The 21,704-nt window shown below is 40.8% G+C and overlaps 1 protein-coding gene across 1 annotated transcript; it reads left to right on the top strand.

The window, feature by feature from the left end:
• The first annotated feature begins 700 nt into the window (after nucleotides 1–700).
• LOC139540297 (caveolin-1-like) lies at nucleotides 701–18,434 on the top strand. Its single transcript, XM_071344036.1, has 3 exons — nucleotides 701–918; nucleotides 1,836–2,006; nucleotides 14,029–18,434. The coding sequence occupies exons 1-3, from the start codon at nucleotides 883–885 to the stop codon at nucleotides 14,368–14,370; spliced, it is 549 nt and encodes a 182-aa protein (XP_071200137.1). The 5' UTR covers nucleotides 701–882; the 3' UTR covers nucleotides 14,371–18,434.
• Nucleotides 18,435–21,704: the final 3,270 nt, after the last annotated feature.

Here is a 21,704-nt window from a genome sequence, read left to right as displayed (position 1 = left end):
TAAGCTCCCCGCCCACTCAGCCGGTTCTTTCAAGCTGCCTGATAGTTAGAGATGAGAGAAAAGGTCAAATGCATTCAACTCTGAGCATTTTAATAGCATAAAGATATAATGGGTGATGTTTTGGTCATTCAAATGCTATTTTTACTTGGGAAATAGGATGAATGTGTGGGACCTTTAAGGCCTCTAGAAGTGCAATTATAAAATACTTAAGTGTGGGATTTTATATCACTTGCACTTCTAGAGGCCTTAACAAAGACTTCCAAACTGGTATTCATTGATTTGCTGTAATATGTAAACACAATACCTAGAGGCCAACCTGCTTGCACCAATCCCATGCAATTATGGTCAAATACTGTAAAATGCAAACCCCATCTCCTTAATCTGTCCATTCATTAATTCTTTACAATTACCATAAAATTAGTACAGTAATGCACTGTACTGTTGTTTTGTGTAAGGTACAGGCAGACAGCTGCCTGTAAGTTACCATAAAAACAACAGCAAAAATGATCACAGTAACATTATTGGATACTGTAAAATATGGTACAGTAACATACTGTACCTTTATGGTAAGTTAAAAACAACAGGAAATGTTTTACAGTGTACACAGGTGACTGCTCAGCGAATATGAAACACATTAATTCAGTCCATGCAGATGCGCGCCGAGATTTACTCTTAGTTCTCTCCAGCTGCGTAACTAATTGTGCTTCCAATGTGCGCAACGTAAAGATAAGGCGACAGGATTTGGTAATATCCCCGGAGGAGCCCTCCAAGTCGTCACCATATTCCACACGCCTCCTGTTATTGCTTTACTTCCTCTGTTAAGCTGATATTGTCTTGGTTCAACGACACACTGGTCTGTTCGCACTTCAGGCGCGGGACAGCATGACTGGTGGACTCAAGGACGGCGAAACTGACGAGGTATGGTTCTCGGTTCTGTTCTGGACACTGCTGTCCATTATTTGTAAACATTTGTACGTTTTTAGAAGATATTTCATCATCTGAGAGCAATAAAGTTTATCTGGCTCATTCTCATTCTGACATTTATCGAAAATGCCATTGGAAAATTGGGAAACTTTTAAACTCCAAAGCCTATTTGCCAATAGTTATCTTTTTTGGCACCTAGTTGTGAACGTTACTCCCACTCCTACTGGGCGAATGTGCAAGCCCCCTCTATCCATTAGCAATGACATGAGACATTTACAGTTATTTATTCACTTGTATTTTCTATTGTTTTAGTGAGTATTTGTACTGTGGCTGTGTAATTGCCCTTACCTACCCTGGGACGTTGGGTGCAAATTATATTTTGCGTAACCCCGGCACATTTACATGGATGTTGCATTATTGTAATATTGATGTTGATTAATGTGCATTGTCCCCTATTAATAAATAAACTACACTTCTTACATTCTGAGCATTATTTAGGTTTTAATCCACATAGATAATTATGCGCACAAAGTCAGTCAAAGGTGTGTTTGTTTTAGAATGTTAATTATATTAGACTAGCTAAGCCAATCGAAAAATGCACATTCCAGTAAAACTTGACGACAGTTACGTGATTGGAAAATATGCTTGCGATGCCTTATGTGAAACAGGTTCTCAGTGTACAGAGCATCCTAATAACCATCGTTAACACGCATTGTGTGAGTTCTTGGTGACGACCCCTTGCGGCGAGAGACGGATATCTGCTATAGAGGGGTGTGGTGCTCTCCCTTAAAACCATCTCAGGCTGGGGTAGGCTGCTAACTCTGGTGCGCTCAGTCCGTCTATCCTCTGCTCTCTACCCGTCTCTCCACTCATTTATACCCCGCTTCTCTTCTTTCCCTCCGGACTACAAGGGATTTCTGCACTCGCAGTTCATCAGGAAACAAGGGAACATATACAAACCAAATAACAAAGAAATGGATAACGACAGTATGAGCGGGATGAAGACGATGCAGGACGTCCACACGAAAGAGATCGATCTGGTGAACCGGGACCCCAAGTACTTAAACGACGACGTTGTCAAGGTGAGTTCAAATCCGAACCAGTCCGTATACTGGATTTTGTATTATTATGCATGTTACTATTATAATATACCCATGAGGACTGGAAATTGTCACTTGCACGATGATTGAGTAGAAGCAGTTAAATGTGCACAGTAAACTGTCAAGGGTGACCCAAAGTAGCCTACTGCGTGTGTTCAAGTTCACGTTAGTCAGATAGTAGTCAGATACACATGATATACGTGCAGTACACAATGCAACAAAATGCTTACTTGCAGGTTCACCTCTCGACAAATGAAACAACAATAGAAACGTAGCCTAATTAAGTGAATAAAATAATAATTAAAAAACTCAATGATTGAAAAATAGGATAAACATTTATCAAAAAATATGCAAAGTGGGTGGTGAGTCGCATAGCATTCTCACGTGTAACCTATACTATATGTCCGTTTGAGCTTTTTCGGGTTCATGACCCCAGTTTACAATGTTTTACAATAGGTTTGTGAAGGGGCTCAACACGTGCGTAAAAGTTGTAAGCCGCAGCAGAGCATATTCTTAATAAAATGTATTTGTCACATGCTTCATAAACAACAGTGAAATGCTTACTTATGGGTCCTTTGCCAACAATGCAGAGCGAAAGATAAAGCTTAAAACAATTAAAAAATATATTATATAAATAGCGACATGAGGAATAAATACACAGTGAATAGTGAATAACAATAACGAGTAAAAATAACATGGCTATATACAGGGAGCACCAGTACAGATGTGCATGGGAATGAGGTAATTGAGGTAGCTATGCTTACTGAACAAAAATATAAAACTTTGAGTTACAGTTCATATAAGGAAATCAGTCAATTTAAATCAATAAATTAGGCCCTTCACATGACTGGGCAGGGGCACAGCTGTTGGTGGGCCTGGGAGGGCATAGGCCCACCCACATGGGCGCCGACCCACTGGGGAGCCAGGCCCAGTCAATCAGAATGAGTTTTTCCCCACAAAAGGGCTTTATTACAGACAGAAATACATTGCAAGAAAGTGTGAGTGTGGAGGTGTGTATGTTGGGGTGTGAGTGTGTGGGTAGAGTCCAGTGTGTGCTCATAGAGTCCGTGCAAGAGGGTTAGTGCAAAAAAGGGTCAATGCAGGTAAAAAATGTGATTAGCTATTTAGCAGTCTTATGGCTTGGGTGTTGATTATGTTCAGTGTGCTGTTATTTCCAGACATGGTGTAATGGCACTACTTGCCTTGCTGTTACGAGAGAAAATTCTATGGATTGGGTGGCAGTTGTCTTTGACAATTTTTGGGGGCCTTCCTTTGTCACTGCTTGGTATAGAGGTCCTGAGTGGCAGGGAGCTCTTCCCCAGTGATGTACTGGGCTGTACTCACCATCCCCTATAGTGCCTTGCTCGCAATGGTGCAGCTGTATAACTTTTTGAGGATCTGAGGGCCCATGTTGCTACGGCTGCTGTCATTAGAACAGAGTGGAACATCCTTGGTCCGGTGTTGGAACAAAGGAAATATTACTCATATCCTGTTGTTGGAACCAAACATTTCTCACAGTCCTTGTTTTATAGTTACACAGCATCTGTTATTAAATTAGTGAGTTATTAAAGAGAATCATTCTTTTCAAAGTAGACACAAACCACACTGTGCCCATTTTGTGTACTTACAGTGCCTTCAGAAAGTATTCACACCCGTTGACTTTTTCCACATTTTGTGGTGTTACAGCCTGGTTTTTAATAGATTATATTGAGATTTTGTATCACTGGCCTACATACACTACCCCATAATATCAAAGTGGAATTATCTTTTTCAAAACGTTTACAAATGAATAAAAAAATGTAATGCTGAAATGTATTGAGTCAATAAGTATCCAACCCATTTGTTATAGCAAGCCTAAATAAGTTCAGGAGTAAAAATTTAATTGAAAAGCTACATAATACGTTGCATGGACTCACTATGTTTGCAATTACAGTATTTAACATTATTTTTTTATGCCTATCTCATCTCTGTATCCCAAACACAATAATCTGTAAGGTCCTTCAGTAGGCAAGTGAATTTCAAAAACAGATTCAACCACAAAGACCAGGGAGGTTTTCAAATGACTCGCAAAGGGAACCTATTGGTAGAAGGGTACAAAAAAAATACATAAACACACATTGAATATACCTTTGAGCATGGGTAAGTTGTTAATTGCACTTTGGATGGTTTATCAAAGCACCCAGTCACTATAAAGACACAGGCGTCCTTCCTAACTCAGTTGCCGGAGAGGAAGGAAACCCCTCAGCGATTTCACCATGAGGCCAATGGTGACTTTAAAACAGTTAGAGTTTATGGGCTGTGATAGGAGAACTGAGGATGGATAAACAACATTGCAGTTACTCCACAATACTAACCTAATTGACAGAGTTAAAAGAAGGAAGCCTGTATAGAATAAAATATTCAAAAATATGCATCCTGTTTGCAACAAGGCACTAAAGTAATACAGCAAAATAATTGTCAAAGCACTTGACTTTTTGTCCTGAATAGGTGTTACGTTTGGGGCAAATCCAATACAACACATTACTGAGTACCACTCTCCATATTTTCAAGCATAGTGGTGGCAGCATCATGTTATGGGTAGGATTGTAATCATTAAGGACTGTGGAGTTTTTCAGGGGGGAAAAAACTAACAGAATAGAGTTAAGCACAGGCAAAAAACCTGGTTAAGTCTGCTTTCCACCAGACACTCAGATTAATTCACCTTTCAGCAGTACAATAACCTATAACACAAGGCCAAATCTATACTGGAGTTGCTTACCAAGAAGACCGTGAATGTCCCTGAGTGGCCGAGTTACAGTTTTGATTAAAATGTATTTGAAAATCTATGGTAAGACCTGAAAATGGTTGTCTAGCAATGATCCACAACCAATTTGACAGAGCTTGAACAATTTTGAAAAGAATAATGGGCAAATGTTGCACAATCCATGTGTGGAAAGCTCTTAAAGACTTATCCAGAAGCTGTAATCGCTGCCAAATGTGCTTCTACAAAGTATTAACTCAGGGGTGTGAATACTTATGTAAATTACAAGTTTCTGTATTTAATTTTCAATAAATATGCAAACATTTCTAAAAACATTTTTTTCACTTTGTCATTTGGGGGTATTGTATGTAGATGGATGAGAGAAAAAATCTATTTAATCCATTATGAATTCAGGCAGTAAGTCAAGGGTTATGACTATTTTGTGAAGGCACTGTATGTAAAAGATTAGTTTGTTGAGAGAAAGCTTGGCTGAAAGAGCGCTGATGTAGGCTATAGTGAAAACCACCTGTCGTGTGTGGTGGGAACAGAACAGCAGCTGCCACAAAGACAGAGGCTGCTTCCCAAATGGCACCCTATTCCCAATGGCCCTGGTCAAAAGTAGTGCACTAAATAGGGAATAAGGTGCCATTTTGGATGCAACACAGCCCATGTCCATCGCCATGTCCAGCTGGGTTATTTATTCATATGTAAGGGGTCACCATCCACTGGGAGAGGGTCAGGCATTTGAAGTAGTGAACTTTGATTCATAAAACATGAAAACACCCACATAGGTGAGGGATCTTCAGCATGCTTATAGAGAAGGGAACTCAACATGTACTGTACTGCACTGACACAAATGACTGATGATTGGTTGAAAGAAATTGATATTAAGAAGATGGGAACTGTACTGTTAGATTTCAGTGCAGCCTTTGATATTATTGACCCTATCCTGTTGTTGAGATCTTATGCGTTATGGCTTTTCAACCTCAGCTCTGAATCCATGATATGGCAATCTATCTAATAGAACTCAGACGGTTTTCTTTAATGGAAGCTTCTCTAATGTCAAACATGTAAAGTGTGGTGTACCGTAGGGCAGCTCTCTAGGCCCTCTACTCTTTTCTATTTTTACCAATGACCTGCCGCTGGCATTAAACAAAGCATGATTCAACCATATACGCATCGGCAACCACAGCTAATAGTGGTGTAATGGACCGTAGTTGATCCGTGATCCGTAAGAAACACCCCCCCATGGTTCGGCACGCATGTGAACCGTGGATCAATTGTAAAGTTTAACCATCATAGTGTGAAATACAGTTTTACTGCCACTGTTACTTTTTAAAGTAATAATTCCCTAAATCTCTATGCAGAGTTGCAGTGAAAAGATAAAAACAAGACAGATGCTGTGTATTACTCTGAAGCCTGAAGGTTGATTCAATTTTTTTTTTTTTAAGCAGTTGTGTGTAATGTTCACGTGAACGTGGCATGTTGAATCAATCCTGGATGCTCGCGTTGCAAAAAGCAAAGAAGAAAAAAGAGCAGTGACAGCCATGGCTAGCGGAGGAGCTGAAGAACTGGAAAAGCCTCCCGCTTCATTTAAGTCTCATGTACGGGAGCATTTTGGCTTCCCTGTCAAATATGATGACAGAAGAAGGGTGGTGGACAACACCGTTACCGTGTGTAGGCATTGTGCCACAAGAAATCCGTATCATCATGGAAATACATGGAGCGTGGCCACGCATTAAAAGCGTCATCACCCTGGTGTGTCAGTGACGGGAGCCAACTCAGCCAAGAGACAAGAACTTCTCACGGCGGCATTTAAGCAGCCCTTTGCTGCAAAATCAGACCGGGCTAAAGCCATCACCAAATCTATTGGGATGTTTATCGCTGCAGACATGAGGCCATACTCTGTTGTGGAGTATGGCCTCACGCTACGAAATCCCCTCGCGCACCACTTCAGTATGAAGGTCGTGCCAGATCTTTATGAAGAGGAAAAGATCCAAATTGTCGACTAATTATCCAAGCCATCCTCTGTTGCCCTCACCACATACGGGTGGACCTCCAGGGCAACGGAAAGCTACGTGACTGTGACTGCTCACTACACCACAGAGGAGTGGGAGATGCGGAGTTCGGTGCTACAGACACGCCCCCTCTATGAGAGTCACACAGGCACAAATCTGGCGCAGGTACTGCTAGGAGCAGTAGCAGAGTGGAAGCTAGAGGCCCAATAGCAATATCCCAACCGCCACAGATAATGCCAAGTAAATGAAGTGATAGATGCTGGACTGGGGCCACAGATAGCTTGCTTTGCACATGTGTTCAATTTAAAGGGGAATCAATTCAAAGGGGAATCTCAGTGAACCAGATGGACCGCCTCCTTGGGACGATCAGGATGGTGGATCCCTTTTTCCACCGAGGTACAACAGTCGCTCGTGTACTTAAGACCAAACAAGAAATGTTACAGCTACCGACCCACAAAGCCCATACACAATGTCACAACAAGATAAGCAACAATCATGTGTTGGAAGTTCCCAACAATTGTTTGCATAGTCAACTTACACACAGCACTAACACACACACACACACACTTAACCAACCAGACATGCCACCAAGGGTCTTTTCACAGTCCCCAGGTTCAGAACCACTTCAAGGAAGTATAGTATTATACACAGCCATGAGTGCATGGATCTCCCTTCCATCTTATATAGCACAAGTGAACAACAAACCTGGTTTCAAAACAAATAAAGCAACACCTCACAGCACAAACCCTCTCCCCCAGTTGACCTACTTGTGTGTAAGAACTGACATGTACACTACCGGTCAAAAGTTTTAGAACACCTACTCATTCAAGAGTTTTTTTTTTTTTCATTTTTTTTTTTACTATATTCTACATTGTAGAATAATAGTGAAGACATCAACACTATGAAATAACACATATGGAATCATGTAGTAAACAAAAGTGTTAAACAAATCAAAATGTATTTTATATTTGAGATTCTTCAAGTAGCCACCCTTTGCCTTGATGACAGCTTTGCACGCTCTTAGCACCACACACACACACACACACACACACTGCATGTTTGTGTTTTTAAATGTATGTCAACTGTAAAGTCTTTTGTCTGTAATGTCTTTTTCGTTACGTGTCGGACCCCAGTAAGACTATATGTCGCCATTGGCGTCGGTTAATGGGGATCCTAATAAATCAAATGAAAAATATATATAAATAAACAAAAGCTTAAACGCATACTGACAAAGTACTCATCATCATCATTCACGGTTTTGTTTTATATCTGAAGCAACATGGCAAACAAGTTAAATAGTCAAAACATATTTTTTTTTTTAAGAGTTTCAGTAGCTACGTTTCTTTGAGTTAACAATCCAAGATGTTTGCAGCCATGAGTAGTTCCAGGGCAATCCTACTAGTCTTATGCCTTGTGTGCAGTATTTTCTATTTTATTACAATGGGTTCAGTCATATGAAAATAGAATCATATGAAAATATTATAACAGGGAACCTAATTCATGTGAGGAGAATAACATTATTCCAACCATGGACTTTTCTTACACGTGAACCTGCAAATTAGATTTTCACATGATTGATTTTAAAAGTTTTTCACATGTGAAACCGCAAATTTGTGAAACTGCAATTCACATGTGAGCTGAAAACATGTTATTCTGCTCAAGTAAAAGGTGACGTTAACATGGTCATTCTAAATTAAATACATGTGAAAATAGGGTTTCATGTGTGAAAGTTAAGCTCAACATGTGAAAACAGCTTTTTCACGTGTTTTTTTTGTAAGGGACACAGACACACACCGGACCCGCATACATACAGACATACATACAGTCACAAACACACGCAACACACACAAACAACGCACACTACTCTCTCTCCTACTGCAGAACCAGTAGACTGTTGACTTTCTTTAGCAGTGATCTTATAGTTAGAATTTCAACAGCTGCACTCAATTGGACACATCAAAGAATCAACATCCATGCAGAGTTTGCCTTGGGAATATATTTTCCTCTCGTAAAGCTGAGTTCTTTATATAGCCCAGTCAGTGGAGTGGCCCCAAAGCCACGCAGCCTTCTGTTAAACCACAATGGGGCTAAACTGGGCAGAGTAGACAGACCCACAGCCACAGCCACGCCGCACGGGCATCACAGCATTGATCGGCTCGCTAATTAGCCGCTAGCTAACATCTCCCTGCCAAATGCTCCAGTGTCCTGGGAGGCGGGAGGCACATTATAGTGGGAAATTAATATGTTCAGGCTCAATGGAGTAGCTGAGGCAGGGATTCCCTTAGATTTTCCAGACGGGGTGCAAACAAGGGGCCCAAATCAACATGATTTATTATGCAACAAATTCAATTAAATAAATTGAAGACACATGAAACCCCTTTTAGGTGGGAGGAAACAGAGCTAGGCAAGGTAGCTAGGCTAGCGATAGTACAGGAAACACTGGACTGAGGCATTCTGCAATCTAGGGACAAAATGAAAAAAATACATTACAGTTCTCACTCCAGATTGAAGCAACCAGACTGGTCACATGTTGAACCTGAGAATGGGTTGAGTTTGTTTTACAGTATGTCCAATCCCTAAAGGGGCGACAGGTACTGAGACGTACAGTTGAAGTCAGAAGTTTACATACACATTAGCCAAATACATTTAAACTCAGTTTTTCACAATTCCTGACATTTAATTCTAGTAAACATTCCCTGTCTTAGGTCAGTTAGGATCACCACTTAATTTTAAGAATGTGAAATGTCAGAATAATAGTACAGAGAATGATTTATTTGAGCTTTTATTTCTTTCATCACATTCCCAGTGGGTCAGAAGTTTACATACACTCAATTAGTATTTGGTAACATTGCCGTTAAATTGATTAACTTGGGTCAAACGGTTCGGGTAGCCTTCCACAAGCTTCCCACAATAAGTTGGGTGAATTTTGGCCCATTCCTCCTGACAGAGCTGGTGTAACTGAGTCAGGTTTGTAGGCCTCCTTGCTCACACACGCTTTTTCAGTTCTGCCCACACATTTTCTATAGGTTTGAGGTCAGGGCTTTGTGATGGCAGCTCCAATACCTTGACCTTGTTGTCCGTAAGCCATTTTGCCACAACTTTGGAAGTGCTTGGGGTCATTGTCCATTTGGAAGACCCATTTGCGACCAAGCTTTAACTTCTTGACTGATGTCTTGAGATGTTGCTTCAATATATCTACATACTTTTCCTACCTCATGACGCTATCTATTTGGTGAAGTGCACCAGTCCCTTCTGCAGCAAAGCACCCCCACAACATGATGCTGCCACCCCCGTGCTTCATGGTTGGGATGGTGTTCTTCGGCTTGCAAGCCTCCCCCTTATTCCTCCAAACATAACGATGGTCATTATGGTCAAACAGTTCTATTTTTGTTCCATCAGACCAGAGACATTTCTCCAAAAAGTATGATCTTTGTCCCCATGTGCAGTTGCAAACCATAGTCTGGCTTTTTTATGGCGGATTTGAAGCAATGGCTTCTTCCTTGCTGAGTGGCCTTTCAGGTTACGTTGATATAGGACTCGTTTTACTGTGGAAATATATACTTTTGTACCTGTTTCCTCCAGCATCTTCACAAGGTCCTTTGCTGTTGTTCTAGGACTGATTTGCACTTTTCACACCAAAGTACGTTCATCTCTAGGAGACAGAACGTGTCTCCTTCCTGAGCGGTATGACAGCTGCGTGGTCCCATGGTGTTTATACTTGCTTACTATTGTTTGTACAGATGAACGTGGTACCTTCAAGCATTTGGAAATTGCTCCAAAGGATGAACCAGACTTGTGGAGGTCTACCATTTTTGGTCTTGGCTGATTTCTTTTGATTTTCCCATGATGTCAAGCAAAGAGGCACTGAGTTTGAAGGTTGGTCTTGAAATACATTTAAAGGTACACCTCCAATTGACTCAAATGATGTGAATTAGCCTATCAAACGCCTCTAAAAGGTTTTTGCTCTGACATGCACTGTCAACTTATATAGACAGGTGTGTGCCTTTCCAAATCATGTCCAATTAATTTAATTTACCACAGGTGGACTCCAGTCAAGATGTAGAAACATCTCAAGGATGATCAATGGAAACAGGATGCACCTGAGCTCAATTTCGAGTCTCATAGCAAAAGGTCTGAATACTTATGTAATTATGTAAGGTATCAGGGTTTAAAAAAAATAATAATATTTGCAAAAATTTCTAAACAGTTTTTAATTTGTCATTATGGGGAATTGTGTGTAGATTGCTGAGTAGTTGTATTTATTTAATCGATTTTACAATAAGGCTGTTATGTAAAAAAAAAAAATGGAAAAGGTCAAGGGATCTGAATACTTTCCGAATGCACTGTATAAACACACGTATAAACAAATCACGGGAAAAAATGTCAAACGTCTAAAAATGTAATTGAGTTAATCACAAGATTTGGAATTTTCTCAAATTAAGCTGTCATTTAAGATTTGTTTTATGTAAAAAGCCTTACAAGAATATTGTCATCTTGATTTTGTCCAAAGTAAACGATAGCAAAATCAGGTAAATTGATAAAGCACACTTTCTTTAAGGATCCGAACCTTTTTTTCAATGTTCGCCTAAAACGACAACCCAAATGTAACTGCCTTTAGCTCATGACCTGAAGCAAGGACATGCATATTCTGGATACCATTTGAAAGGAAACACTTTGAAGTTTGTGGAAATGTGAAATGTATGTAGGAGAATAAAACACATTAGATCTGGTAAAAGATGATACAAAGAAAAAAACATGCGGGTTTTTTTTGTACCATCTTTGAAATGTAAGAGAAAGGCCATAATGTATTATTCCAGCCCAAGCGCAATTTCGATTTTGGCCACTAGATGGCAGCAGTGTATGTGCAACGTTTTAGACTGATCCAATGAACCATTGCATTCTGTTCAAAATGTTGTATCAAGACTGCTCAAATGTCCCTAATTGTTTTATTAATACATTTTCAAGTTCATAATTGTGCACTCTCCTCAAACAATAGCATTGTATTATTTCACTGTAATAGCTACTGTAAATTAAACAGTGCAGTCCGATCCCGTAGCGATTAACCTCAATGTAAACTTGTCTTGAGATCACATTTGAGTTTCTAGTTGTATAGGGAATGTTTTCAGTATATTTCAAACCCTTTCAAACAATGCAAATAATCACGATAAAAAAAAGTGTGCACTAAATTTACTAAAAGTTAACTGACTAACTCTGACAGCTGTAATTCAAAATAATCTCTTTGTAGGAAAGTATCTGTTTACATTCATTCCAATAGCAAAGACATTTACATATTTTCAAATACATTAAAACACTTTTTGGGGGGGACCTGTGTATTAAATGTAACAAAAACCAATAGACAGCTAACAATAACAGAAACTAAAAATAGCTAGCTAGGACAAAATGGAAGGCTAGCTATCCCCTATCATTAAGCTAGCTAGTGATTAGCAATTGTCATGCGAACATTAGATACAAATTTCATAAAAAATAACCTTCTAAAATATATAACATTAGTGTGGTTCATATCTACATGTAAATACCCTCAATATAAGGCGTCGTTTGTAAAAAATAAAACTATTTAATAGCCAAAACATTTATAACAGAATTTTTTTTTAATCTTCCAAAACGCCATCTTGTTCTCATTGACTTGTATACTTAGCTTGGATACAGTCATGTAAATGGGAAATTCTCACTTGTTTTTCACTCAGTCAAAACAATTAAATTATACATCAAAATAACCCAAGAACAAAACAGTTTTGTTCAATTGTTATCTCTAGATTTTGAAAACGTAACCATGCGTACAACCTGGGGAAAAAATATAAAATTAAGGACATAGAGAGCTAGCTTCTCTGTTCTTTTCAATGGGCTTCTTCCAACAGTCACGGAGCGACATACAAAGACGAGAGGCACGCGTCTGCAGCAGTAACACTCTGAATGCCTCCACCTAGTGGTAGCGCTAAGTATGCATATATATCAATGCAACACCATAATAATGGAGTGGATGGCTCATAAATAATACATCATTTTTAACACACTTGAATTATCATACTCAGGTAGTCTAAGTAACCTTTTTGAAAACAACCATTTCACATGTGAAACTGCAAATTTCCCTTTTTTTGTAAGGGTACATACAGTACTGTACTCAAGATGTACGCCTCTGGAAAATTAAATGGACGTTGCTGGGTTTTGTGGCTTAAAATAATAATATGATTTATATTACAGGGCTGTACCATCAACTTTTATTTTATGCTATAAGTTTAGCATGTTCAGTTTAGGAACCCCTTTGTGTACACAGAAAGAGCTGGTAGGAATGTCTTCTGAATAAAACCTTCAATTTGATATTAAAAAATGCACTTTTACTCTGCACTAGATACAGGTGTTGTTAAACCCTCTGACAGCAACACGTCTCTCGCAGACAAAACACACACGCAATTAAGTAACTGTAAAATAAATATTTGCTCTATCGTGGGCCTGGTAGCGAATGGGAGAGTGAAAGGGAAAGAGAGGTAGTGAGGTAGCGAGAGAGAGCAAGTGTCCTAGCATGCGTGTGTTTTTCCACTTCACAGTCTGCACTAAGATGCCTATGTGGTCATGGGTACTTGGGAGGCACGTAGCAAACCCGTCGATCACCTGAGAAGTCTTTTTACACTGAAAATAAATACCTTTCATGGTTTACCTGGGGCCCAAACGGCTACTCTTGACTAGTCTTCATGTAAAAAAGTAGGATCTTCATTTGATCACCCTGTTGTTGCAGGAAATTTCCTGATTTGATGTGACCTAACAAAAAAAGTATCGACCCCTATAAAAATGACCATGATTTGTAATCCACACAATAATTTACATTTCCTGTTATTATTTTCCTGCTTTGAGAAATTCGTTAGTGTTGCACCATCTTGGGAATATGGTGCTGCTTATTTGCCCTCTGACTCAGACAATTCTGGCACTGTGGCTCTGTCTTTTGTATCAGCTCTGTCTGTCAGGAATTGTGAAAAGATGGTTTAGGAGGGTAGAGAAAGTACAGAGGGTGAGGAGGGCATCACAAAAAATGTTTGTTGTGGGGGGGGGGGGGGGGGGGGGGGTTTGACCTGGTTTGACCTCCCATACCAGTCACTATGAGGAGTCATAAATCTCTTGTAATACTTTTCTGCACATTTTTAGAAATAGGTTATATTCTTTATCTATGTTAGTTGCTTTGACAGTGGCTGTCTAATGAACCGTTATTGATTCAGTGGTTCTCTTCTCCCGTCAGGTGGAGTTCGAGGATGTGATCGCGGAGCCTCCAGGGACATACAGCTTCGACGGCGTGTGGAAGGCTAGCTTCACCACCTTCACGGTGACCAAGTACTGGTGCTACCGTCTCCTTACCGCCCTGGTGGGCATCCCGCTGGCGCTGGTCTGGGGCATCTTCTTCGCCATCCTGTCCTTCATCCACATCTGGGCGGTGGTGCCGTGCATCAAGAGCTATCTGATCGAGATCCACTGTGTCAGCCGTGTTTACTCCATCTGCATCCACACCTTCTGCGATCCTCTGTTTGAAGCCATGGGCAAGTGCTTCAGCAGCGTCCGCATCAGCACCACCAAGGGGGTGTAGAAAAGAGGGGGAAGAAGAGGAAAATGAATGGAGGATGAGGGGAGGATGGTGGGAATGAGGTGAGGGCTGGAAACCATAACAGATTTTAAAGGGAGAGAAGACACCTGAAGAAACTGAAAGAAAAGAGAGGGAGCAACCTTTTTTGATAAAAGAAGAGGTGAGACATTTCTAGAGCTGTGGGCGGGATGTTGTCGGTGAGGGGGCGGAGACACAGAGAGTACCTTGCCCCGCCTCTCTTTCTCCATCTCCCTCGACGACTATCGTTTCTCTCCAGTGCTGGTTTAACCAACAGGGGCACATGATTATGTCAAGTCATTCCTTGGGGTCTTTGTTTTTATTTTGTTTTTGTTAGTGTTTATCATTGCAGGAGCACCACCACGCTAGCCCCCCCCCCCCCCCCCCCACTCCATTATTCCTAACATTAATCCGAAATGTTGTGTGATCCTCTCTCTGATTATAGCTTGTTGAATGAAGGGTATGATTGATTGAATTATTGATTGATTGATTAGTTAGTTAATTGATTGATACTCTCATATGATGGATGTTGGTGTTCTCTGCTGGGTTTGTGTTACTATTTTTGGGAGGGTAATGCTATGGGTGCGGGGAAGGGATATCCCTGTGCCTGTCCCATTGCGTTGTTTGGAGAGAGTTGACAAATCCCACCTGACACAGCACAAAATCCTAGAGCCAAAACCCTCTCAACACCCCTCTCTCAGTCCCACTACCCCCACCTGACCCCCTCACACACCCTCCACCCCGCTATGCCTGCCATGACTCCTAGTCTGAAACACTGAACCTGCCCTTGTTTCTGCATTCACCAGCACCTCTACAAAGCCACCGAGCCAACCAACACACTGCTGTCAGTCTGCATGCCCTGACAGACAGACAGGCAGACACACAGGTATAAGACAACCACATGATGACATCATAATCACTCTCTCCATCAACACTCTTGTTTTGTTCCAGCTCCAATCCAAGCAAGAGAGATGAAATTCTATGACAACAACCAAGTCTACGAACGAAACAGCCTTCATGGTATATACCATTTTTCTATGTGACAGAGAATGTTTTTTTTATGTTTGTCTTTGAATCTCCAAACAATATCACTTGAACTTTGTTTCATTACATTCACACCTAGGGATCTTCTTTGAAACCGTTTGAGGTCTCTTCTCTGTAGAGGGAGGGTTGAACTTTCAATGTCGATGCACGTTTGCTGTAGCCATAGCTAAATAACCATGCTTTTTCTACACTTATTGAAGATGAAGAACTTTAGCTTTGAGCTTTGTTTGCCCAATGTATGCAACTTTTGAGTTAGTTTGTCTTTTTTATTTTTTTTTCTCCACGATGAGTTTTGAGAGTATTCCCTGATTGAATAGTATGGTCTGGTGTAGACTTCTGCTTATTGACTGTCGACCACAGGAGGCTGCTGAGGCGAGGACAGCTCATAATGGCTGGATGTGTTCGATACCATTTAATCCGTTCCAGCTATTACTATGAGCCCGTCCTCCCTAATTAAAGTGCCACCAGCCACCTGTGCTGTCGGCAGCCCAACCAAGGACTATCAGCTAATACAGTCCCCTCGGGAAGTATTCAGACCTCTTCACTTTTTCCACATTTTGTTACATTACAGCATTATTCTAAAATGGATTAAATTATTTTAAAACCTCATCAATCATCAGAATGTCCTCATCAATCTACACACAATACCCCATAAGGACAAAGCGAAAACAGGTTGTTTGAAATTTTTGCAAATGTATTCAAAATATAAAACAGAAACACCTTATTTATATAAGTATTCAGACCCTTTGCTATGAGACTCAAAATTGAGATCAGTTGCATCCTGTTTCCATTGATCATCCTTGAGATGTTTCTACAACTTGATTGGAGTCCACCTGTGGTAAATTCAATTGATTGGACATGATTTGGAAAGGCACACACCTGCATATATAAGTTCCCAAAGTTGACAGTGCATGTCAGAGTAAAAGCCAAGCCGTGAGGTTGAAGGAATTGTCCTTAGAGCTCCGAGACAGGATTGTGTCGAGGCACAGATCTGGGGAAGGGTACCAAATCATTTCTACAGCATTGAAGGTCACCAAGAACACAGTGACCTCCATCATTCTTAAATGGAAGAAGTTTGGAACCACCAAGACTCTTCCTAGAGCTGGCCGCCCAGCCAAACTGAGCAATTGGGGGAAAAGGGCCTTGGTCAGCGAGGTGACCAAGAACCCGATCGTCACTCTGACAGAGCTCCAGAGTTCCACTGTGGAGATGGGAGAACCTTACAGAAGGACCATCTCTGCAGCACTCCACCTATCAGGCCTTTATGGTAGAGTGGCCAGATGGAAGCCACTCCTCAGTAAAAGGCACATGACCGCACTCTTGGAGTTTGCCGAAAGGCACCTAAATACTCTCAGACCAAACAAGATTCTCTAGTCTGATGAAAGCAAGATTGAACTCTTTGGCCTGAATGCCAAGCGTCACATCTGGAAGAAGCCTGGTCACCATCCCTATGGTGAAGCATGGTGGTGGCAGCATCATGCTGTGGGGATGTTTTTCAGCAACAGGGACTGGGAGACTAGTCAGGATTGATGGAAAGATGAATGGAGCAAAGTACAGAGAGATCCTTGATGAAATTCTGCTCCAGAGCGCTCAGGACCTCAGAATGGGGCGAAGGTTCACCTTCCAACAGGACAACGACCCTAAGCACACAGCCAAGACAATGCATAAGTGGCTTTGGGACAAGTCTTTGGATGTCCTTGAGTGGCCCAGTCAGAGCCACCCACTTCCAGTACCCAAACGAACATCTCTGGAGAAACCTGAAAATAGCTGTGCAGCGACGCTCCCTATCCAACCTGACAGATCTTGAGGATCTGCAGAGAAGAATGGGAGGATCTCCCCGAATACAGGTGTGCCGAGCTTGTAGCGACATACCCAAGAAGACTCGACACTGTAATCACTGCCAAAGGTGCTTCAACAAAGATCTGAGTAAAGTGTCTGAATACTTATGTGAATGTGATAATTCATTATTTTAATTTTTATATATATAAATTAGCAAATATTTCTAAAAAACAGTTTTTGCTTGGTCATTATGGGTGTATTTTGTGTAGATTGATGAGGGGGGAAAACGATTTAATACATCTTATAATAACGCTGTAACAATAACAAAATGTGTTAAAAGTCAAGTGGTCTGAATACTTTCCGAATGCACTGTAGATCTCCCACCCCTGAAATCACTGCTGTTTGATAGCGAATGGGGGCATGTTTTTTAATATACTGACACGAAGCACACTTTGTCTGCGTCCCAAATGCCCCCTATTCCCTATATAGTGCATTATACTGTATAAGGAATAGGGTGCCTTTTGGGAAGCACAATTTGACTGTCACCTTTTTCCTACCTGCTCTCTGTGAGGATGGTAAATATTAGCACGTTGCTTGATTGAATGAAAAAGGTCATATGTATTTTTATATTAAAATGACATTTTCCTTCCCTTGCTTTTACTGTACAATCTCACATCACGCTGTGCACATTAAAATGTAATATAATCCCATCTGCTAGTGATGCTTGCTTGTTAGGTTTGTTTTGTTTTGTTTTGTAAATCAGTCTCTCATTGGGGAGAGGAGATTTGTTGTTATATGACTCTGACCTTCGTTTGTCCATAGATAGAATGTGATATTTAGACTACATTGTGCAAATACACCTACACTACCGTTCAAAAGTTGTGTAACTTAGAAATGTTCTTGTTTTTTAAAGAAAAGCACCTTCTTTTGTCCATTAAAATAACATCAAATTTATCAGAAATATAGTGTAGACATTGTTAATGTTGTAAATTACTATTGTAGCTGGAAAGGGATGATTTTTTTATGGAATATCTACATAGGCGTAAAGAGGCCCATTATCATCAACCATCACTCCTGTGTTCCAATCCCACGTTGTGTGAGCTAATCCACGTTTATCATTTTAAAAGACTAATTGATCATTAGAAAACCCTTTTACAATTATGTTAGCACAGCTGAAAACTGTTGTTCTGATTAAAGAAGCAATAAAACTGGCCTTCTTCAGACTAGTTGAGTATCTGGAACATCATAATTTGTGGGTTCGATAACAGGCTCAAAATGGCCAGAAACAAAGACCTTTCTTCGGAAACTCATCAGTCTATTCTTGTTCTGAGAAATGAAGGCTATTCCAAGCGAGAAATTGCCAAGAAACTGAAGATCTCATAAAACGCTGTGTACTACTCGCTTCACAGAACAGCGCAAAGTGGCTCGAACCAGAATAGTACATTAGTGTCTAGTTTGAGAAACCAACGCCTCACAAGTCCTCAACTGGCAGCTTCATTAAATAGTATCCGCAAAACACCAGTCTCAATGTCAACAGTGAAGAGGCGACTCCGGGATGCTGGCCTTCTAGGCAGAGTTCCTCTGTCCAGTGTCTGTGTTCTTTTGCCCATCTTCATATTTTATTTTTATTGGCCAATCTGAGATATGGCTTTTGTTTTGCAGCTCTGCCTAGAAGGCCAGCATCCCGGAGTCGCCTCTTCACTGTTGACGTTGAGACAGGTGTTTTGCGGGTACTTTTAAAAAGACAACCATTTTATGTAGGCCTCCTTGCTGCTCAAACTTGCAGACTGTTCCAAAGAGGAGCTTTGTCTGGGTCAGAAGACTATCCCTAAGGTAAAAACAATGGATGTTGAGGCTACCAGTGGCAGACTTACCATCTCAGGTCTCACATCATCAGGGGCCTCATGATTTTTTAAATAATACAAGGGATGCCTGGAGGGAGTACTTCCAGCAAGGTGGGGAGGCGTTCACCCGCATTGCCATGATGACCCAAAACCCTAACCCAGTGAAATTGGGAATCAGCTCAGACCTGGGCTGCGCACGAAGTACACAGACTGGCCTCTGCCTGGGGCCTCCTGGGGCCTCCAGTGCTGTTGTAGCCTGGCTACAACATAATTCTTCACCTGTACTGTAACATTGAGAAGTGTTTATGAATAAGATATACACACAGACTTACACTCCATCACCCCACTTGTGTTGACAATACCTTTCAAAAAGCTGCTGTATTTGGCCATTTACTGACCTTTGCATTGACAGATATGTTTTGTAAAGAGGATGATAGTCAGTCGTACATCAATTCGGTTTAAAACAAGTTTGCAAACAGGGAGACACCTCTCACACAGAAGCATAGAAAAATGTCTAGCAGGCCTCTTGGATACAGGCCCTTTATATTGTAATCCGACAGTACCTAATGTTCTGTAAAGACCAGTCCGAGAGGCTGGGAGAAGACACAACATCAGCGTCCGGTTACAGAATCACACAGTGTCACAGATGCATTATCAGCATGGCTTCGGCTCAGTGTGGCGTCAAACTTTAACCATAACATTCCACACGGGCAGACATTGATGCTGGCAATTAAACACATCAAAGGTAGGAACATCAGTGCTGAGTTACAGTAAATCAAATACAGGAGAGGAATCAATCAAATAATTCCCTATTACAGTACCTCATTTTGGTTATTTGACATCCGCAACAAAAGTGGCATGCAAATGACCAAGTATCTATGCATTTTAAAATCTAAGATTACTACAAATTGCAGTGTGTAGACCGTTTAAAAAAGGTATAAGACACCGTTTTTTTAAAATGGCAAGCCCAAATCAACTAATAGGATCTAAAAACATTGTTGAAAAAAAAGTACAAAATGTTTGGATGCCATCTTATTCTCTTTTCTTACAAATAAACCATTAGCAACCTCGCAAACCTCCATTACTTATAATGGGGAAAATACCACCCAGTTTTTCACACGGTTAAAATTCCCTTCGATTGCCTTCAAACATCACCAAACTCATGTACTATGTAGTTAACCATGTTATCTCAATATTTCGTGAGTCATATTGCACTTTTGCATATTACATACTTGAATTAACAGGGTGGAATGATGAGATGGAGAACATTTCAGCTAGTAGGGCTCAGGTATTCTCCAAGATTGAAGAAACAACATCCAAGACCTCACGGTCCCACTAACACTCCCCATTGACGTCACAGCTCCCCCTAGCGGCAGTAATCATATACATTACTTTCAATGCAAATACCTGGGAGGCCTAGAAAATGGGAGCTCCATAAAATAACAAACGAAATAAAACAAAAAATTGACCATACATACAGTATTTGTGTGCGTCACATAGACATAGAAGACAGAGAAAAGCCAACCCCGATATGATTTGGGATTCTTTTAAGGGGAATGATAATCTCATACTCAGCAAAAGTTAAATCTAAGTTAGTGATTTATTTGTATTTATTTATAATAAAAAAATTAAAAATCTTTACGAGGTTAAGAAGAAAATACAATTCCTGAATTTAAGAAGGAATATGATATTTTACTTTTGAAGAGCCAACAAATACAGGTTCAACTCAACTAAAGCATACTACTCAATGGCAAATAAACCTGGTAAACATCTCGCAGTCCTCACAAAATGAATACACGTCAAAACAGTTATAATTTTTAAAAGATAAAGACACAAATGTGTTAATTAGAAACAACAACTCAATGAAGGACCATTTTAAAAGCGTCTTCTATGAAAACAACAGTTGCAATTATCAACCCTGAAGCAAGTATCAGCAGATAAAAAAGAATAACTAAAAAAAGAGATCACCAAAAAATAAATGTCAGACACTGATAAAACATTAGCACGGAGAAAGGTACCAGGAATGGATGTCTTTCCCATAGAATTCTATTTAACATTTTGGGACAAAGTAGCGCCCCTATTTATACAAATGGCAGGCCCCCATTGACCTGGTGAGTAGAGTATAGCTTACTCCCTGGAATTACTAAGACGTCTATAGTCCCGCTGTCAGGAACCACTTGCACCTGGTAACCCGTAACAGGCTCTGTGCACGTAGTAATTCGAAATAGGCTCTGTGCACCTGGTAACCCGCCCACTCCAACCTCCATGGCCTGAGTACTGCCCCCAGCCCCCGCGTCCGGTCGTCCCTGCTTGGACTCGGAGTGCCCCCCCGCCTTGATGGCCTCCTTGTGCACCTGGTAACCTGAAACAAGCTCTGTGCACCTGGTGACTCATCCGCTTTTATCCGCTCAGAGACTAGGTCCCCAACCCAACCTCCACAGCCTGAGTGCTGCCCCCAGCCCCTGAGTCACGCCCGGTGGTATTATCAGAGGCTTTTCTGTCTTACAAACTGGACATCAGTTGTCACTACTAACCTACACTCCTTTGAATTTCATCAAGTTGACATTCAGTGATCCGTGCCCCGTGGGAATCTAGACTTCTTCCGTCCCTTTTATGGTTCCACAGCAAATCAATGGGCGTGGATGGTACTAC

This window comes from Salvelinus alpinus, chromosome 15 (genome assembly GCF_045679555.1).
Source record: "Salvelinus alpinus chromosome 15, SLU_Salpinus.1, whole genome shotgun sequence".
Lineage (NCBI taxonomy): Eukaryota > Metazoa > Chordata > Actinopteri > Salmoniformes > Salmonidae > Salvelinus > Salvelinus alpinus.
The sequence above is the reverse complement of the archived record's forward strand: the minus strand, read 5'-3'. Positions and strand labels throughout refer to the sequence as shown.

Coding starts and splice junctions, on each gene's coding strand:
- LOC139540297 (XM_071344036.1), top strand. CDS start 883: ATGACTGGTGGACTCAAGGACGGCGAAACTGACGAG. Junction 919..1,835: donor AGGACGGCGAAACTGACGAG/GTATGGTTCTCG, acceptor CCGGACTACAAG/GGATTTCTGCACTCGCAGTT. Junction 2,007..14,028: donor TAAACGACGACGTTGTCAAG/GTGAGTTCAAAT, acceptor TTCTCCCGTCAG/GTGGAGTTCGAGGATGTGAT.